A 19,971-nucleotide genomic window follows, 5' to 3' on the forward strand; every position below is an offset into this window, starting at 1 on the left:
AATATCACCCGTACCTCGAGGCCTAAGCGAAGAATGATCCTTCACATCGACTAAAGAAGCGACCTGCATTCATGAACAAACACACTCTTATACTATTTTTTGTAAGTTATTGCTTTAGCCAAGAACAACCATGCCGAAAACTTTAGCAAGCCCAGCTTTAAATGCCTCGCTGACCAAACCAAGGTGCACTTTAAACACTCTTCTATTGGGTCAGAAAATAACGTAGATAGGCCGATTATTGGCAGCATCGTGTATGATCGAAATGCTTGGTATTGAATGCTACCTCGCTTACACTCTTAAAAGGCAGCTGCAGAGGGTACAGCTATCGAAGGGTAATATGGATAAGTCGATCATTGAGAATTTTGAGCACGATCGAAACGCCTCGTATCGAATATCACATCGCTTAAATTCCAAAGGAAAGCTGGAAGAGATGCAGCTGCCAGAATTTATTGTAGATTGGTTGATTTTCGAGCCTTGAAAGCGGGGTACAGGTGCTTAGTATTAAATGCGGCGTTTTTAAAAGCAGCTGAAGAGGATGCGAGCCCGTGGGATACCGAGAGATTTGTCGATGTTGACGAGTATAATAAGAGCCCATCCTGCCTCGATATATCGATCATTATATCAACAATTCAAAGACTCACTTCATACACACTAGTCCAACATTACTAAAGGCTCCATCCAACGTGACAACTACTACTATCGCCGAATTAGTGAGTCTCCTCACGCTACCACCACGGCCTTCCGCTCCAATTCCTTACCAAATTACCAGCGGTACCGTGGCATTGTTTCAAGGAGCTGCATGGAACTCTGTGAGGACCGATTTGATTATCGACGACTATATTCCCAATCAGCGTCATGTAGTTCCGGCCTCTCAATATGATCAAACGTCTTGGATTTTGCATAATTTGCCACTCGGTACTGTCATGACATTCCTTGCTGCAATGAAAACAAGTGGTCCAATCGCAGATCAAAGTGATGCGTTTACATGTATTGATTTGGTTGGAACTGGGAAGACCGAAGCAGTTGATCTTATCCCGACCGGCATAAACGACCAAATTTCGATGTTTTTCTGGAGAACAGTTGATCTTAATATGGGAGCCATTGAGTTATTTGACGCTTTCGATTTCACTGGTAGATGTTCAACCATATTTCTCAGTGAGTGGCCTGCCGATACTGTTCACTCGATTATGCGCTGGCAGTTGCAAGACGCCATTAGCTCAATTCGATGGAGGACATTAAAAGATCGGCAAACGGCTGTGCTATTTGATGGAGCAGATGGTACTGGGACGGCATATAGCAATATCAAAGGCTGGGGTACCACTAAAGAAGTTGCCAAACTCACGGATATTCGCCTAAATGATGTAGTAAGCTCTTTCAAATGGCAGAGTATCAACCCCATGAAAGAAATCATCGAGCCTTTCAGAATCATGGCTTCGAACTCATCAGATGAGGGAGGACTCACTTCTGAAATCATTGGGACAAATAGTAGCACCGAACCACAACCGGTCACAGTGACTCTCAATAACTCCACTGCTCAGTCTGTTACTATCGAGACCTCCGATCAACATGTCGCCGGCATCTCGACATCCTTCACCCAGACAGCTACTGCAGGTGTTGAAGGGGTAGCTTCCACTTCGACCCAGTGGACCGTGGCAGTCAATTACTCCTATACAAGGACTGATACCACATCTAAAACTCAGACTAAAACAGTCGATCTCACGATTTCGCAGACCGTTAATGCGCCGCCGATGAGTAGCTATGTCGCTACCTTGCTGGTGACTATTGGGCAATTACCTCCCACGGAATATTTCACTACTGCTCAGCGTTGGTACAAGGACCCTGTTGCTGGATCTCAAGCAGATCCTCAGAATAATGGCTGGTATAAGAGGGTTGAGGATGTGAGACTTAGCCTTACAGGTAGTTTGGCATGCAGAACTCTGGTAAATATCAAAGCCACACCGCTTTGAAACTTTCTGATCCAATCATCTTGAGTCCATCATTTATCTTTCGCTTGGTTACGTTTGTGGTCTCAATGGGTCGAGGTTTTGAAGTATTTGGGCGAGTAATCTTCGTATGTAGCCTCTTCGTAGGAGAAAAAACAGGCCGCAATTGACCACTAGCAAAGCTCTTCAACAATCCAATTTTTCCATTCCAATTCAAAGAATTGAATGTTTAAATGACTTTCTGAAATGAAGATTGTTCAAAGAATTAATAACTTTTGTGATTTTATTATCGGTTGATTTGTTATAGAATTTATTGGGACGATCAAGTTTGGCCTCTGTTTTCTACGTAACCTTATCGCCAAGGAGGGTGGGATTTTGCGGTGGGGGTAGCTTACATAATCGCATTGGACCCAAAGTACCTAGATTGCCTTTACTGTGAAAAGAGGAAGATGTCAATACAAATCCAATACAATCGAAGGGTATTCTCCAACCTGTGAAGGGTCTGAGAACAGAAGCTCCTCTTTTCCAGAAATAACCATTCTTTAAATTCACATGTCAATTGTCGCCCGTTTCCTACTCGCCAGACATCTTTTCGAGGTTCATTGATCCAAGCCACGTCTCAAAAAGAAAAGCCTCAATCTAAATCTAGCCCATGTACAGTGGTGGAGGTTGCTTAGGACCCCTTTCCTAGTGTTCTATGGGTCTTGAAACAACGGCGTGTGTTGATTCGAACGGCAGACAGGTTGAAAATAATGAGAATTTCAACTTTTATCAGATTGATGCCTTTCTTGGCGATAATACCACACTGTGGCGGGATGTCATAGAGATGATTGTTGGACGAACATTCAAGAGGCAAATCAACTCGTAACAACATCGTGAAAGTTTTCACGATCCATCGAGCTATGACTGTACATACGAGTGTATGGGGCCATTCGTAACCTCAACGGGAGATGAACATCCGCATTACTCAACCGCGTATGTCTTACAAAGTCTGATGAAGAGCCAAGCATCATTTCTTATTTCTCATACAAGACCCTTTGCATTCATCAACTCTAATGCCTTGATCGTACAATGGTCCAGAATCAGGGTAAAACAAAACATATCAAACTCGCACGGATGATCTGATGAAGCTCCCGGATCTAGTGATCTGTGCGTTATCTGCCGTGGATGCTTCTCTTAAACAAGCTTTTCTTTCCGTTGTCACCCATGGGGAATATCATATAAGTATTGTTTCTTGAGATCCTTTACTTTGTTGTGGGTTGAACTCGAATTTTTCAATTGTTGTATCCTAGGGTTTGTCGTTCATCGAGTAATTATCATGTCATCACACGAAAGGTAGGTGAACTCCCTGATGTCTTCGATGAAAAACAAGAAATCACGAGATGCATCTTCTTTGGCTAATCAGAGAATCAAACAGGCATCTTTCATCGAGTTCCGTCTCTAGTCAAACCCCATTGAAGAAGACTTATAGTCATGGATCGATATATCAAGGAAACGAAGAATCTCAACCAAAGTTAAAGTTACTTGAAAATCCTCTGGCTCACAATAGAAGAAAATATTCGGTGACCCCTCCAGTTCCGAGTCCTATACATGAGATCTCTGGTCCTATCAATATCGCCCGAAAACAATCTTACGATGAATCGATCGAGAACCAATATGATGATAGGAAAGTCGATCCATTTTCAAAAGATGGTGCCGAGGAAGAAATGTTCGAAACCCCCGAGTTTCGAAGATATGAGGAGACTACGAACATGGAACTTTTCTATGATCTCTTTTTCGTTGCGAATTTGACGACGTTCAACGATGTACATGATATCAATGAGGTTGATGCACTCAAGTCATATGCCGGATTCTTCTGTATCCTTTGGTTCTTGTGGTTACAAGTCAGTCTTTTTGATGTTAGGTTTGTTACGGATAGTATATTAGAGAGAATAGGAAAAGCATGTCAATTTGGTGTGATGATTGGATTGGCAATTGTAGGACCGGACTTTAATTCATCGGACCAAAAGCCTGGTGCTTTTCGTTCACTGGCAATCATCTTGATGTTTTCGCGACTGGTTTTGAGCTTTCAATATTCTGTTATATTGGTATGTTTCTCGTGTTCTTCGGGAGAAATCTTTCATTACTAATGAGTATTCAGTATCACGTTTGGTATTATAAAAATTCAAAATTACCACTCTTTCTTGTTGTTGTGACCAATGTCATAGCTGCACTAGTATATTTTGGCACTTCTTGTATGTTTTCCGATATTCAAATTGGCATTAAGCTAATGATTTTCAAGTGGATTCTCGGAAGAAACATCCAAGACTGGCAAAGTATTCATTGTTTGGTATGTCACAGCTGTCTTAGAAACTGCCGTCAACATTGCTATATCGTCGAAGTGGAAAGTCCTGAGCTTTAGAGGATCTCATCTTGTCCAAAGAATGACTCTACTCACTTTGATTATTTGTAAGTAGATGATCTTAAGGTCCAGGCGAGTCGTCACTAATCCCGTTGCAGTGGGTGAAGGTATAATTGGAATTAGCAAAAGTATTGCAGATGTAGGTCTCTCTAACTTCTTGATTATTGCCTATTCAATATTGACTATATATAGATTGCAGAACAAGAGGAGAAATGGACCGCACCTCTCATTCTCACTATTGTATCAGCGGTTGGAATAATTGTATGTATTAAGTTCTCACTCATTTTTGACACAACTACTAACAATACCATTTAGTATTTCCTCTACATGCTTTATTTTGACTGGCTTAACCGATCTCAATTCGGTTCCATTCGTCAACAAATATGGGCATTTCTCCATTTCCCATTCCATCTTGCACTAGTGTTCCTCGCTGAAGGTGCTGCCCAATTCATCAGATGGCGAAAAGTAGTTGAGGTCATCAAGTAAGCTATACAATCAGTCTATCGTACACTGTAGACTTTCAGATACTAATATCCCAATAGCCAAGTCAGCAAACAATACGTGAATCAATTCAAGAAAATCCCCGCTGTCGATAGTCTCGATCTCAGAATACGCTTAGCGAACATCACTCAAAGAATCTTCGAGAAATTCCCCCCAGAATTCACACAAACTTTTACAGACACCCAAAAGGCTTTATTCAATATTGGTAATACGACTCTGGGGTCCACAGAACAATTGGGAAATATCACGACACTATTTTCCACAGTCCAGGATTCTCTATTCGATAATTTCGGAATCGATCCACCGGAAAGTGATAACGCGATTACGGATCCTAATGAAGAATGGAATGAAAATCTTGGAGTTCTCGCTCTTGTGGTACGCAATCAACAGTTTCCCCCCCCCCCCCCCCCCCCCATACTCCTCCCCCCCTTTTACTCCCCCCCTCCACCCCTCCATACCCCCCACCCCACACTAACTTTTTATGATCAAAACAGTTCACCTACTTCTTTCCTCGCGTCCCGGCCTCACCCTCATTCTCATGAACATTCTCCACGCACTCAGTCGACCCCACATGACGCGTGCAGATAAACTTCGCAGCGTGGTCAACTTCATTCTTTCAATCATATTACTCGGACTCGCGGGTATATCGAATACCGATGCGGGATTTGCATTTGCGCAAAGTGCGGGGGTTTTGCCGAGTGTGGCGGGAGTGTATTTTTTTGGTATGTTTTTTTTTTGGAATTTGTGTTGTGATTTGGGGTGGAGTGGATGATGAGATGAGATGATGAGATGAGGAGATGAGGAGATGAGGAGATGAGGAGATGAGGAGATGAGGAGATGAGGAGAGATGAGGAGATGAGGAGATGAGAGATGAGGAGATGAGGAGATGAGGAGATGAGGAGATGAGGAGATGAGGAGATGAGGAGAGGAAAACGAATTGTACTACTTTCGGTGTGATAGTTATGTTGTTAGGATATACGAAATTGCTTTGGTGATATACATGTGTATATGTCAAGAGTTAGTAGATTTTATAGGAAAGAACAGAACCGAGGAGGAAAGAACATAGGACATGGAGATAGCGATGGAGTATAGTAATAAATTAATGAAAGAATATCATCTGATGTATTGAAACTAGATAAAGAGAGTAATGAATGAATGAATAAATAGCTTTTAATAAAGTTAGCCATTAAAGCTCATTAACTCACTCTACTATCTATTCATTCGTTTACTGATGAGGATAGAACAATGTTGATATATTGATATGAATCACTTCTTGCAATTTATAATTGTTTTTCGAGGTTGGAAAGATTGTATGGGTTGTGAAGGTTGTATAGAGTCTTGTATAACATTTCTCATACAGACTATAGGTATAGGTATAGATAGATCATCTCATCTTATCTCATCAATCTCATATCCAATCTCATCACAACAATCTCATATCTCATATCTCATCCCATCCATCCCACCCATCAAACAAAGAAAAATCATCCCATCCATCACCCATCACCCATCATTCACCAATGCAATCCACAAATCTCTTCCAAACAACCAATCAATCAATCAACCAAATCCCAAAAAAAACCCCAAAAACACCCATCCATCCCTCGAAACCCAACCCACAATTCCCATGATATAGATATATAGATATATAAGAACTCAGCAAACCCAAGCCCACCCACGCAAGCAAGCAACAAACAAATAGGTAACAAAGCGAGTGAAAGCTAACCACGGAGTATATATAAACCAACCACAAACCCACGAGCAAAGAAACCCAACAAGCAAAAAAAAATAAAAAATAAAAATAGAAACTCCAAGCCATCCATCCTATCCCAATCCGCCAAGTCCCCCGCATCACCATTCCACAATCTCATAGCTTCGCGAGCTTCGCGAGCTTCGCTGTCAAAGTGGATCCGCCCTCTCCACTCGCCCCGCCCAACATTCCAGACCGAGTAGACAATCGTGTTCATATAACCAACACACTGCGCGACATCTCGACTCCCATCTCCCTCTGCTCTCATTTTCAATTTCCCCTTCTCTCACCATCTCCGCACTCCTCACTTCTCCGCAACAACTCTACACAATTCTCCCAAAACCCCTCTGAATTTCCCTCTCCAGATCTTCCTCTCAGAATGCACTCTCTCATCCTCTCCCTGCCACATCATCTCAAACCTCTCTTTCAGCGTCCCGAAACTTCGATCCGGAAGAACACTAAACTCAACTTCCTCCAAAACCAACTCACGAACCGGGATGCGCGAAACCATAATCTCAGACATCGCTTCATTTTCCTCATCATCCTCATCGTCATTGTGAGCCGAACGAAGGGCCGAGATAGAAGCATGGATATCACGATCTGATTTTCTCAAAGCCGTGAAAGAAGCTGGAGAATCAAAAGTTGAAGACCGAGCAAGACGTCTAGGCTGCTCATCCTTTGCGTCTACAGATCCGAAATCGAAAGTGGAAGATCTTTCGAATCTCTTAGGACGAGGAGGAAGCGCTGGCGGCAAATCTCTCACTTCATCTCTTACCTCTTCGTGAGATGGAGATTGAGGTTGAGCTTGTGCTTGAGCGTTCATCTCAGCTTCAATCTGCGCCTGCATTTCGCGTTCCATTTCCTGCTCCATTTCACGTTCCATCTCTCGTTCCATTTGCGCTTGAATTTGTGCTTGCAATTGCGCATCCGTGAATTCGACGCGGAGAGAGGAGCTAGGACTTTGATTTGCGGTATCATTGGCGGTGGTGGGGGAGAGATCGAAAGTTTGGGGGTTAGGGAGTGGAGCGACGACGGGGAGGAGGGGAGAGGTAGCGGGGGAAGATTCTGCTTGTGGCTTGCTGACCACTGTAAAATCTTCATTTGAGACAACGGGAGCAGGAGTTGCGGAAACAGGATTCTCCACATGAACAAATTCATCATGTGCAGCTTCCACTTCCGGTTCCTCACGAGGAGCTCTCCCAACCAAAGTCTTATTCTTACTTTCCGCGATTTTCTTTCCCCCATTCTCCCGAACATCCTTTACTACAGCTCCCACCAACTTTCTAATCTCTCCACTAGCGCCTTTAGCCTGCTCAGCCAAAACGGCCTTTCCAGCCCTAACATCCCAGATATTGACTGCCCTCTTCCCCTCATGTTTGCGTCTCCGTTCATCAGTACACTTCAACTCATTCCTGAGTTGATATTCCAACTCCGGTAATGTAAATGCTATTTCATGAATGCCTCCACTCTCATCTCCGTTCGCAAGCAACGGTTTCGAGTCCGAATGTTGCGAATGTGCTCGTCCATTAATCTGATAAGGTGGTCTCAACCACGCATCCATCAGATTCGTTGCACTATACAGTAACGAAAAGGTACTTTGTTCCTCTACTTGTTTAAGAACTCCCCTTCTAATCCCCTCTCGGAATTGATTTCTTTCTCCTCTTCTTCCTCTCCCCTGTCCAATTCCCCAATTACTCAAACCCCACTTTGGTGGGTTTTGAATGGGAATATTGAAATCCGTTTCATCGTGTCCAAACACAAGATCGAATTTCGCATTTGGAACGATCCAGAAAACGGTTCGTTGTGTATAACGTGATAGTGGAGAAGATTTCCAATGAAGTGTTAAATCACCCGTCATGGAATCCGGATCCGAAATCTCTCGACCACGGATTTCTTCTCCGATTCCAAAACCCATTCCGATTCCAGTACCGGTTCCCATTCCTTCGAGATCCCGTTCTCGCTCTGTTTCAGAAGATGCATCTTCTGGTTCTTCCGACATTCCTTCCGGTTCTTCAGTCAGAATTGTTGGAATATTTGTAATGGACGGAGTTACAGGATGTGAATTTAGTGCTTCGAAAATACTAGGATTGCCCTCCGTTTGTGTATGCAATATTTGAGGTCTTTGTGGTGTTCTCGGTGGCGTATCAACAACCATCGCCCCAAATGTGGCTCCCGGTCTTGGCGAGAAAGGATTTAGGTTAGCATCTGGAAATAACGGACTAGTTAAATTCGATCTTGAGATGGCTTCTGGTGTCGGTTCCAAGAGAGAGAAAATGGGAGGAGCTTGAGCATTGGAAGGCACGAGAGTAGCAGTTGTGGAAGTTCTTCTGGGTGGGATTCTAGGTGGAAGAGCTGGAGTTGTAGATGTAGAAGGAGGTGTATCTTCTATAGTACTTTCTCTACCTAACGGCGAAAATATTCTTCGTGAAAGCGGTTCTGTCCTTGATCTTTGAAGGGGCTTAATTTCAGCAACTGGTGCGGTTTGAGATCTTGCTAGATGCTTTGGCTTAAAAGGGATTTTTGGTTTCGATACAGATTTTGAGCGTGGTTTGGCTTCACGATCGGCATCTGGTTTTAAACCAAGGGAGAAGGCGAATCGGGAAGAAATGTAGTTGTAATCCAGGGATTCATTGTAGTAAGCCTGGGTATCGAATTCTGTAAATTCCGGAGTAAGATTGGCGCTGGCTGTAGTTGCAGATTTTGGTGATGGCATAATTTTGATGGGGAAAGTGTAAGTTGTCTGGGGATTTGTTAACATTTGCATCGGAAATGATAGTTTGGTCGAAGAGCTGATGTTAAAAAGAATTGGTGAACGAGGGGTACCCAAACTTACTTTTTCTCCTGTCATTCTTTGGTCTCTCAGTTCGTTCATTGGTAGCAGTACCAGTCTGAGGATGATCGGTATCCATCGTACCATAAGCCAAATTATCGTCGTTCCTCATATCGGAAGAATTGGAAAGCTTCGCTTTACCACTCGACTTTCGAAGAACTTTGGAAGAAGAAGGCAGACAGTTGAATATATTACAACAGGACATGAATACCTTTCCGCCTTTCCGCCAAGTTAAAAATAGGTACGAGACCAAAAAGCGGTGTTGATAATGTGATAGTGGCAAAAGGAACCAACTAACCAAGCTGTCCAGCAGCTAGAATAAAACCGAGGGGGCGGGGGGGGGAAGAGTATCGGTAAGGAAATGCAGGGAAAAAGTTAAGAATATAAAGGCGTAGTGCGTGCAGCCCTTCAATATGTAATGATATTGACGATATATGAACACACTTCTCACACTTGAATATGAAAAATATCGAAGATATGAAGATATGAAGCTTGAAACAATCTGCAAGCACAAGAAAAGGAAAGATATGCGGTGAAATATATTCATATTCCCACTTCACAACGATTGAGCTTATCGAGTATCCAAACAAATGCGGCAGAATTCTAAACAATTCCATTTTTTAATAATATCCAACTCCATCTCTTTTCCCATTTTCACATCGGAAAACGAGGCTTGGATTTGATTCGATAAAAATGGGGACGCTTGGAAATGTTCCCATTTTCACCTGACGTGGTTCCTATCACCACCATCCCGCAAATGAAATTCACAAGCAAACAAAGGACTCTGCAAAGCGAAAGGTAAGCGGATCAACCATCAAAAACTTGCCAGCGAAACTTCTCGCCTCACGATGAAACACGAGAGTCTACTCCGTTAAAAAAGCCTAGAGTGGAGCATCTTCTTACCTACATAACTCGATTATGACATTTGACCGTTTGGGTGGTAAGAGTTGGATGATGTGAATAATAATGAAGAGTCAATGAGGAGTCAACGAGGAGTCATAATTGGAAAAATCCGGTAAATGGACAAAATTATCCATCGTTTCGAGCAAAGAACCCGCCCAGATGCATGAATTTGCTGTACTTTATGGACTAGTCCCGTACAAAGTATGTTGGAGCTTTGATTAGCTGCAGCTGAAGAATCTTCGCTGCAGCTTATTGCTGGCTCGTTAGGTTAAGACTCGGTTAGGCTTTGGCTTAATTATGGAGATGGCATCGGATCCTCAAATAACGGTGAGAGAGGCTGGCTGCAAACCTGCGTAATGGTTGCGATACGGATCGCCTGCTCCCCGTACCGTTGCTTGCCCCTTGTACATGCATTACAGAGTGTGTACGGACTCCGGAGTACATCGTGGATTCATCGCACTCTCACATCGTACCGCATCGAGTGCCAATGAATGAGAGGATTGCAAATAAGTACCCCAGACCCCCTTCGAGAGCTTGTACAAGTGACTCGCGAGATTAAGGAACGACCAACACAACAAATGGTCACCATAGCTAAGCTAATCAGTAGCTGTGTTTCGAAACTCCTATCACGCTTCCGAACCTCGGTATCTCGATGCTCGAATCCAGCGATGATCATGGACATGATAATACATGATAAGACATGAACATCACATGAACACCACAGGTGTTGGCTCTCCTGTTGGCTCGTATAGTTCGTGAGATGTGGAACTGAGGAAGCAACCCAAGTAAAGATAGAGTAACACTCCGTACTTGGACGAGTATTCATTGCCCACGTCAGTCATTTGGTTGTTGGTTGATTTCCCCAGTTTGCCTGGGTACCCACGAGGACTGGAGAATCTATGAAAAGTATACTAGTTCTAAGCAATTGAGTTGATGGAGTGTTTCAAGTATGTATGATGTGAAGATCGAAGAGAGGGGTAGCAATTTTGGTGCATGCCTCTGATCATGTTGTTGCTCTAGTTTTAGTACAAATAATATGTAGAGCAGATAGAATTGACGTAGTGTCATGATATAGAAGCATGTGATGATAGTCAACGAAAATTATATGGGATTCAAGGACTTAGTTATTGTAGAGTGGTGAGAGGCATCCAATTATGAGGTATTGGATATCGTCATTTCAAGCAGATGAATGTAGCTTCCTTGTAATAGATCGGTAGGTGCATGTTAGAAGTCCTGATCGAGAGATTGAGTGTTCAGATAAAGACAGCACCTACCTGTTCATCACACAGAAGATACACGGCCTACTGTAGGGTGAAGTGAGAATGTATGCAGATTGAGACCTCTTTATGTATGATGCTCTTTTTCACCAACTTCACAATTGATGGCACCAAACAGCACTATTGCGTTATGAATAAATGACCGGTCCCGGAAACGAAACTTAAAAAGGGCAATATTTTCCGTGATATCTTGTATTTTAATGCAGGGAAGAATTGCATTGTTATAAATATGGTGAGATCTCTCAACTAACCCCCCAATCTATCTTCGTATAATGCTATTGCGCACACACAAAAATCATAGAAGTGATATTTATCTGATCCGCCCCAGCTTGCCATTGTACAAAGTGTTGAAGTCCCAATTTCCAGATGTGGTATCTTGTCAGTCCAGTCCACCCCAGTCCAGCCCATAACGCCGTGGTCTTTACTATGAATCCATTCATAGAAGTCCCTCCATTGTCGCTGTCCATTTAACAAACCCTGATATAATATACCCCAAGACCTCTTTCAACGAAGCCATCAATTCCTCTTGGGTTTCTTTCCCAGTTTGTTCGCCGTCAGTAAACTTGATCGCTATAGGAAATGTACCGTTTTTAGGTGGCTTTCGACCGGGCAGGCTCGTGGTGCTAATTGAGGTTCGACAAACCGGGCATGATTTCCTGCCGTTATTCCCTGCGTGTAATGCTGAGTGAAGACACCTCGGAACAGAAGAGATGGCCTATATGATATTAGAAGTGCTAGAACCGAACTTTGTGAAGGAACATACCACAATGTGTACCGTCAGATCCGTCGGATTATCAATACATATGATACACTGGAACTCTACCAATTTGGACCCGGTTTTGTTTGCTTCATCTTGGTTTGTTGTTTGATCAAGTCTTCTTGTCTTTTCGCCTTCGCGGCTTCATATTCTTGTAGATTTGAAATTCTCGCAGAGATCAACCACTTCGATATCTTCCTCGGGTTTTGTTTCTGATGGTGAAAAGCTTGCGACGTTTTTGCAGATGTAGACTTTGAGAGACTTGGCTTTCGTCGTTGTGGGGATTTCGGTCTGGTGAGTGTAGCTGGGCGTAAACTGGTGCCGCTAAGAGCTCTGCGTCTTTCTGGCGGGGGAACCATAGCTGGTGATGATTCAGTAAGATCAACTACACCGTAACTATCGGAAACTCGACTGGGTATTTGTGGTGGCGATGCAAATGGATCGTCAATCTCTTCGTCGTTTTCGTTGTCTTGTGAAAGAAAAGTGTCCCAGTCGAAATTTGCTAAAGCCTCGGCGTCGTCGTCATAAAAGGAAGACCCTCTTCCTGGTTGTGAGGATGGTCGTGAATTTTGTCGACCCACTTGATTTGATGGTGGTGGAGGTGGTGATCGATACCGGACGGTTTCGTCAAAAGGATCAAAAGAAAAAAGATCGGGGGGAGATGAGCTCCGAGAGCGTTTTGTGCGGTTTTCACCAGGTCTTGAATTTGAATTAGTGGTTGTTGTAGAGGCGGATACGGCTCCAAGTATCATTGCCGATGCATTGCTCCTTGAATCGAGACGGTGAGAGGATTGTTCTGGCTGTGATTGTCCTGTATGGGAATCTGATACAAAAAGTGGTGATGATGATATTGCAGGTAGCTCCAATCTGTTCTCGGGATTTGGCCGACTGATTGGAGGTAAAGTTAGAGATTCAATGTCCTCTCCTCTACCAGCCAAAGATTCGTTGTTCCATAGTGAACGGTTGTTTGAGTTTGCGTTGGCGGTCGATGCCGAATTTGGATTTCTATTGTTGTCGTTGTTGTAATGGGGTGAATATGGATAGCCTGAGGTCATTTTGGTATGGAAGTAAAATTACTGAAAGATGATAGCATGAGCACTCCGTAGATTCAAGAACAGTAGAATAATAGTTTCTTCTCATCTCATTCATACATAAGATAAACAATGAAACCCAATCAATGTGCCAACTTTTGTGCGATGCGAAATGGAATGAGAGAGTATTGACAGTATAGAAAGTACCTAGGTGGATAGGTACCGTATAGAAAGGTCTGAAGTCAAAAGATAGAAAGGAGAATCGAGTACCGTCCTTAGGTATCTAGTACTAGGTAATCTATATTTCGTCTGACCGCAACAAAGTTTCAAGGGAGTTGGAGTGAGGCTGATGAGAGTGACAGCGAGAGTACGAGAGAGATTGAGAGTAAGGTTGGAAATGAATGGGTTGCTTTGCTGTCGATGTTGTTGTTGTTGTTGTCGTTGTCGCTGTCGCTGTCGTTGTCGTTTTATTTTCCCCTTATACTCTGGGCGAGGGTCAAATTCAATCTACCTAAGAACTGGGCGCTGTACAGTATTAACACCTATACGTCGTGTTTGTACTTGTGTGTGTCTCTATGATGAATTTCGTTGATTAGTTTAATGAATGTTACACTATCCGAATCATACGAGTAGCAATGGGCAAAGCCCGAAGAAAAGTATAAAGTTTCATACGAACGGGAAGAAAGAACGGAAGAAAGAAAGAAAGAAAGAAACTCAGGACAATATTGCTGCCGGTGGAACACTTATGAAAGATTGATACAAATGCCACTCCTCTCTGGAAGCGTCTTATTGTTGTTAATATGATCAATGACGGCAATATTTCCCCTTCCTTACTGGTAGGTAGCTGATGATAAAACTCCGAATTTCTGTCTTATCTGAACAGGTCAGATTGAAAGAAAAAGATCCTCGGGAGCGAAAGAAGTTATCGATAAGGAAGTTTTGGCACGATATTAGTCAGCGAAAGGCTGAAAAATTTCAGCCTTGCAAGGACTTCCAAGGTTACCTAGTAGGTTAGGGGGGTCGCTACCTATACTGGTATAATACTGTATTTATTGTAATGTCCAGCCTTGCGTTTAATTTTATTGAAAAATATTATCTAGAAATCATGCTCAATAAATCCTTAGCAAGTGCCACACCACAAGTGGGTAAAAGGAAACAAGAGAACTCGAAAGAATACGTACTGACATACGATAATAGTATATACTTAATATGAGTTGATTACCAACCATATTTGATTGGTAACCCAAAGTCGATTCCAGGTTTCCATCAGCCTCGTTAAGCCACACGAGGCTACACATCAAAGCCTTGTCTACCTGGTCCATCACCGGTATCCTTATCATCAATTGGCCACCCCCCGCCCGAAAAAAAATAACCCTACACTTTGGGAGGCTTGACAGGACGTCACTTATCAATCAATTCGTTTTCGTCTCCTGTTGCTTGACATTTTGATATTCATACCTATCTACCGACTAAGTATGTACCAGTAAATTGGTCAAGATAATGATTTAATAAGATTTCTTTTCATATTATGTTTCTTTCGTTCCGCGTTGGTCGTGCAAGTAGACCAAGCGCAAGCTTCATTCGTCTTGCAAAATATCGAGCTCGTAAACCTCAAGATACCTCAATATCTTGGGCGCGATGGCGAACATATGCCACGGAATCAAATGGATCAACACATGATTCGGCACAAGAGCCGATGCAAGTGTTGGCCGAAGTAGAAGATCAATTCAGTATGTAGAAGAAAAACTTCGATAATTAATTTGAAAGTCAGCTAAGCAAAAAGTAGAAGACCCCAGAGCAACCTCGATTCAATGAGATAGGAATTCAACAAATAAGTACTCATATATACAATCAAGTATTTAAGGACATCCAATCCCTTCCCTCTCAAGAGCTCATAGATCTTTCAAAAGATCATCTGCAGAGGCACGAATTACTTGGAAAGAATACGGACAATACTCCTCCGATATCTTTCGATCTTCCCGAGCTACAAGGTGATACACTCGATGAGCATTTCTATAAACTGGGCGTAGATGCTTCCGAACCATACATGACATTTGCGAAGCAATTTGTTAAGACGGAAACTCCACCTCGGCCGCTCAGATGGTCACGTCAAAGTGGATGGACGAGGTACAAAGACGACGGCACGCCTGAAGCGGTACTTGCCCCAGATGAAGAAATGTTATGTTTTGACACGGAAGTGATGTGGAAAGAAAGTTCATTTGCTGTCATGGCGTGTGCTGTTAGTCCTACAAATTGGTATTCTTGGTTATCGCCGTGGCTGTTGGGGGAGACTGATAATGATCGTCAATTGATACCTCTCGGAGATGCAAAGAAACCACGAATTATCGTGGGGCATAATATTGGTTACGATCGAGCCAGGGTAGCCGAGGAATACGACATCAATCAATCGAAGAACTGTTTCTTGGATACTATGTCATTACATGTTGCCGTCAATGGAATGTGTTCACGTCAAAGACCGACTTGGATGAAACATCGAAAGGATCGGGAATTACGCGAAAAGATCGCTGGGGAGACCGACAGTGCAGAATTAGCAGCCTTGCTGGGCCACAAGTCTATTTCGGAAGAGGAAGAAGCAGAATTATGGATAGGCAGAAGCTCCGTCAATTCATTAAGAGATGTCGCAAAATTTCATCTCAATGTCACAATCGACAAAGCAGCAAGGGATTCATTTGGTGAATGTGACCGGGAAGGAATCATGGCAAAACTAGATGAACTTCTTCATTATTGTGCAGCGGATGTTGACATTACCCATAGAGTTTACAAAAGAGTGTTTCCCAATTTTGTCGAGACATGCCCACATCCAGTCAGCTTTGCAGCATTGAGACATCTCTCATCGGTCATACTTCCAATTGATAGATCGTGGGAATCTTATGTCGCCAATGCCGAAGCTACCTATCACAAGTTGTCTGATGCAGTACAAGAACGACTTCTTGCTTTGAAAGATAAAGCGTTAGAGATGAAAGATGATCCTGAGTCATGGAAGAATGACGCTTGGCTAAAACAACTCGATTGGACTATTCAAGAGGTCAAAATGGTGAAGGGGAAAACAAAAAAGGATCCACCAAGACCAGCTATAAGACAGAAGATGCCTGGTATGCCTCAATGGTATAAAGATCTCTACCCTAAAGTCACCGGTCCTATTAATTTATCAGTCCGTACTCGAATTGCACCATTACTTCTGCGTTTGGCTTGGGATGGGTATCCATTAGTATGGTCCGACAAATATGGTTGGACTTTTAGAGTTCCTATTGAAGAGGCTCACAATTATAAACAAAAACAAATGCAAGAGTGCAATGCATTCGAAGAAGCTGATGTAGCTCTGCGAAACGATACGTCCGCTGCTTACTTTAAAATTCCGCACAAGGACGGTCCATTGGCTAAATGTGGAAATCCGATGGCGAAAAGTTATGTGCAATACTTCGACAAAGGTATTCTTTCTTCCGAGTATTCATATGCAAGGGAAGCACTTGAGATGAATGCTTCTTGTTCTTATTGGATAAGTGCAAGAAGTCGTATACAGTCTCAGATGACTGTATATGAAAAAGATGGAGCAAAGGGGCCTGCAAAATCGCAATCCGAGTTAGAAACAGGCTATATTCTACCGCAAATAATTCCCATGGGTACCGTGACTCGAAGAGCAGTGGAGAACACATGGCTTACAGCAAGTAATGCCAAAGCGAACCGTGTTGGCTCAGAACTAAAGTCAATGATAAAGGCCCCACCTGGTTATTGCTTCGTTGGTGCAGATGTGGATTCCGAAGAGCTATGGATTGCTAGTCTTGTTGGAGATGCCCAATTCAAACTACATGGAGGTAATGCTGTCGGTTTTATGACTTTAGAGGGTACCAAAGCAGCAGGTACGGATCTCCATTCTCGCACAGCTGGCATTCTCGGTATTACCCGTAACGATGCCAAGGTCTTCAACTATGGTCGAATCTATGGAGCTGGTTTGAAGTTCGCCTCAACTTTACTTCGGCAATTCAATCCTAGTCTCACGGAAGCTGAAACCTCACACACAGCTGGAAACCTGTACAAGGCTACTAAAGGTGTCAAAACCAGCAGAAAGATTCTTTATCCCGGACCTTTTTGGCGTGGAGGAACCGAAAGTTTTGTCTTCAACAAGTTGGAAGAATTTGCAGAGCAAGAAAGGCCACGCACTCCGGTTCTAGGCGCAGGAATAACAGAAGCCCTAATGGCATGTTTCGTTTCCAAAGGCGGTTTTATGACATCACGCATCAATTGGGCAATTCAATCCTCGGGTGTAGATTATTTGCACCTTCTCATCATTTCCATGGATTACATCATTCGTCTCTACAATATCAATGCCCGTCTAGCTATTACTGTTCATGATGAAATCAGATATCTAGTTCAAGATGAAGATAGATATCGTGCTGCATTAGCATTACAAGTATCCAATCTCTGGACTCGAGCTATGTTTTCCCAACAAATGGGAATCAACGATCTACCACAGTCCTGTGCCTATTTTTCCGCAGTCGACATTGATCACGTTTTAAGAAAAGAAGTCGATATGGATTGTATCACACCTTCACATAAGACTGCAATACCTCATGGCGAATCAATAGATATCCAACAACTTCTTCTCCAACCATCCGCCCATCTCGACCCGTCCATCGTCTCCACAGACCCTCCAAATCTCTCCGATATTGCCTACGAACCCCGTATCCCAGTCATGGAATCCCTTCAGAAATCTACAGACTTGATGTTCCTCAAAGCACAAATCACTGCTGACGATCAAGAGCTCAAAGATATCATCAAGGAGAAGAGAAAATTAAATGAGAAGGATGCACCAGCGAAACCGAAGATTTCGAGATGTAATTCCGTGCCTTATCATACTTATGCTCATTTATTGGAAGAACCGATAATGGTTAGCGATGCTTTGAGAGTGGGTAAGGCGTTTGATGCTGCTAAGGGAAAAAACTGGGCGTGGGATGTTAAGGGAAAAGTGGGAGGCACGAGAAGTGGCGCAGGGGTTAGATTCTAGAATCTTGGTTTACTGGATTGGATGGATGGATATCTTTGGATCGTGTAATTGTATCTTGAGACCGTTGTATTTTCTGTGGCTTTCTTCTCTTCTCTTTTCTTTCTTTTGGTGTATGTATGTTTGTATGTTTGTATGTATAGATTTAGATGAACTTTAGGTACTCGGATACTGTGGATATAGGAGTTGGATCGGTTGGTTGGGAAGGAGAGGGGGAAAGAGGGAGGTCCTTGGATTGTGTTGTATGATATGATGGATTTATTTACTCCCTTTTCTTGGTTTCTTGGTGTGAGGTGGTTCGGATTTATTGGGTAGATGCCTATGAATGGATGGATGGATTAGAAAATGGGAAATTCGTGTTTGTGTGTTGGGTAGATGCCTATGAATGGATGGATGGATTAGAAAATGGGAAATTCGTGTTTGTGTGTGTGTGTGTAGTGGATAAATAAAATGTAGCCCTTCTCTTTCTTCTTTTCTTCTTTTGTTAAGGGAAATTGACAAATGAAAATGAAAATAGAGATGAAGATGAAAATGAAGATGAAGATAAAGATAGAGATAGGAATAAAGATGAAGATAAAGATAAAGATAAAGATGATAGGATATTTTTCATTTGTTAGTCTCGCCTCTTGGAATAGGGGTAAAGTGGGTATATTAGATGGATATGTAGGTTTGCTAGGCGAGGGGGCGGGTAAGTGCTTAGGTAGGTTGGCAGATTGAGTAGGTGAGTAGGTTGAGGGGCCCGAGAAGGCGAGGGATCGAAGGGCGGGGAGCTGGGAAGGGAAAAGGAAAGGGGAGGGAAAAGGAAAGGGAAGGGAAAGATAGGAAAAGAACGTCTTGAACAGTGTTTTCTATGTATTTGTGATAGGTTTTTTCTTGATTTGTTGTAGAGGTTGATGGTTGAATATTTGATATTTAATATTTAATATTCTTCAAAATCCTTCCTCTTTTTTTTTTTTTTTTTCTCCCTTTTTTTTGAGTGGTTCGTCTAAGGTTATCGTCTGTGCGTGTGTGTAAGTGGTTTTTTTTTTTGGAGGGGGGGGGGGTTTGTAGCTTTGGGTTTGGGTTTGGATTTATTGATTTAGAGGTTTGTTGATTCGGGGGTTTAATAATTCGGGGATTTGATCGGATTAATCTGATTGAATTTGTTGTTGTTGTTGTTGTTGTTATTGGAAACAGGGTGGAAGGGGGTCGGAATGAGGCTTTGGGGGAAAAGAGGAGAAAGGTGGGGGGAAAGGGAAGAGTTTTAAAATCAAGCGGTGTGGATCTCTATCTGGATTTCAGTCTCAGTTTTAATTATAATTGTGGATAATGGATGGGAGATGGGAGATGGGAGATGGTGGAGTGAAGAGGGTGGAGGGTGAGTTGTAGGTTGTAGGTTTAGGTTGTAGGTTGTAGGTTGTAGGTTGTAGGTTGTAGGTTGTAGGTTGTAGGTTGTAGGTTGTAGAAGTGAAAGTGGAATTGGAATATTGATATGGATAGGAAGTTTCTATTGGTTCTTAAGAGATTGAAGATTGATTGGAGATTGGTTTGCTGGTGGTTAGGCGAAGGTGCGTTTGAA

The 19,971-nt window shown here is 42.8% G+C and overlaps 5 protein-coding genes across 5 annotated transcripts; 3 read left to right on the forward strand and 2 right to left on the reverse strand.

Annotated features, from left to right (window-relative positions):
• Positions 1 to 71: 71 nt before the first annotated feature.
• EAF02_009109 (uncharacterized protein) lies at positions 72 to 1,921 on the forward strand (the record flags this gene model as incomplete). Its single annotated transcript, XM_038905157.1, has 4 exons — positions 72 to 101; positions 184 to 269; positions 656 to 1,879; positions 1,918 to 1,921. 4 exons carry the CDS (start codon positions 72 to 74, stop codon positions 1,919 to 1,921), a joined length of 1,344 nt encoding a protein of 447 aa, XP_038755054.1.
• A 1,340-nt stretch (positions 1,922 to 3,261) lies between these two features.
• Positions 3,262 to 5,387, forward strand: EAF02_009110 (uncharacterized protein; the record flags this gene model as incomplete). The annotated part of the gene is made up of 9 exons (XM_038905158.1): positions 3,262 to 3,278; positions 3,361 to 4,030; positions 4,084 to 4,094; positions 4,225 to 4,391; positions 4,443 to 4,483; positions 4,537 to 4,605; positions 4,660 to 4,826; positions 4,887 to 5,220; positions 5,340 to 5,387. The coding sequence occupies 9 exons, from the start codon at positions 3,262 to 3,264 to the stop codon at positions 5,385 to 5,387; spliced, it is 1,524 nt and encodes a 507-aa protein (XP_038755055.1).
• A 1,512-nt stretch (positions 5,388 to 6,899) lies between these two features.
• On the reverse strand, positions 6,900 to 9,962 carry EAF02_009111 (uncharacterized protein; the record flags this gene model as incomplete). Its single annotated transcript, XM_038905159.1, has 2 exons — positions 9,429 to 9,962; positions 6,900 to 9,280 (listed from the first exon to the last, which is right to left on the reverse strand). Exons 1-2 carry the CDS (start codon positions 9,628 to 9,630, stop codon positions 6,900 to 6,902), a joined length of 2,583 nt encoding a protein of 860 aa, XP_038755056.1. The 5' UTR covers positions 9,631 to 9,962.
• Positions 9,963 to 12,424: 2,462 nt separating this feature from the next.
• EAF02_009112 (uncharacterized protein) lies at positions 12,425 to 13,417 on the reverse strand (the record flags this gene model as incomplete). The annotated part of the gene is made up of 1 exon (XM_038905160.1): positions 12,425 to 13,417. One exon carries the CDS (start codon positions 13,415 to 13,417, stop codon positions 12,425 to 12,427), a length of 993 nt encoding a protein of 330 aa, XP_038755057.1.
• A 1,418-nt stretch (positions 13,418 to 14,835) lies between these two features.
• Positions 14,836 to 18,416, forward strand: EAF02_009113 (uncharacterized protein; the record flags this gene model as incomplete). Its single annotated transcript, XM_038905161.1, has 2 exons — positions 14,836 to 15,123; positions 15,190 to 18,416. Exons 1-2 carry the CDS (start codon positions 14,922 to 14,924, stop codon positions 18,414 to 18,416), a joined length of 3,429 nt encoding a protein of 1,142 aa, XP_038755058.1. The 5' UTR covers positions 14,836 to 14,921.
• Positions 18,417 to 19,971: the final 1,555 nt, after the last annotated feature.

Source organism: Botrytis sinoallii (assembly GCF_014898435.1).
Source record: "Botrytis sinoallii strain Bc 23 chromosome Unknown BSIN_018, whole genome shotgun sequence".
Lineage (NCBI taxonomy): Eukaryota > Fungi > Ascomycota > Leotiomycetes > Helotiales > Sclerotiniaceae > Botrytis > Botrytis sinoallii.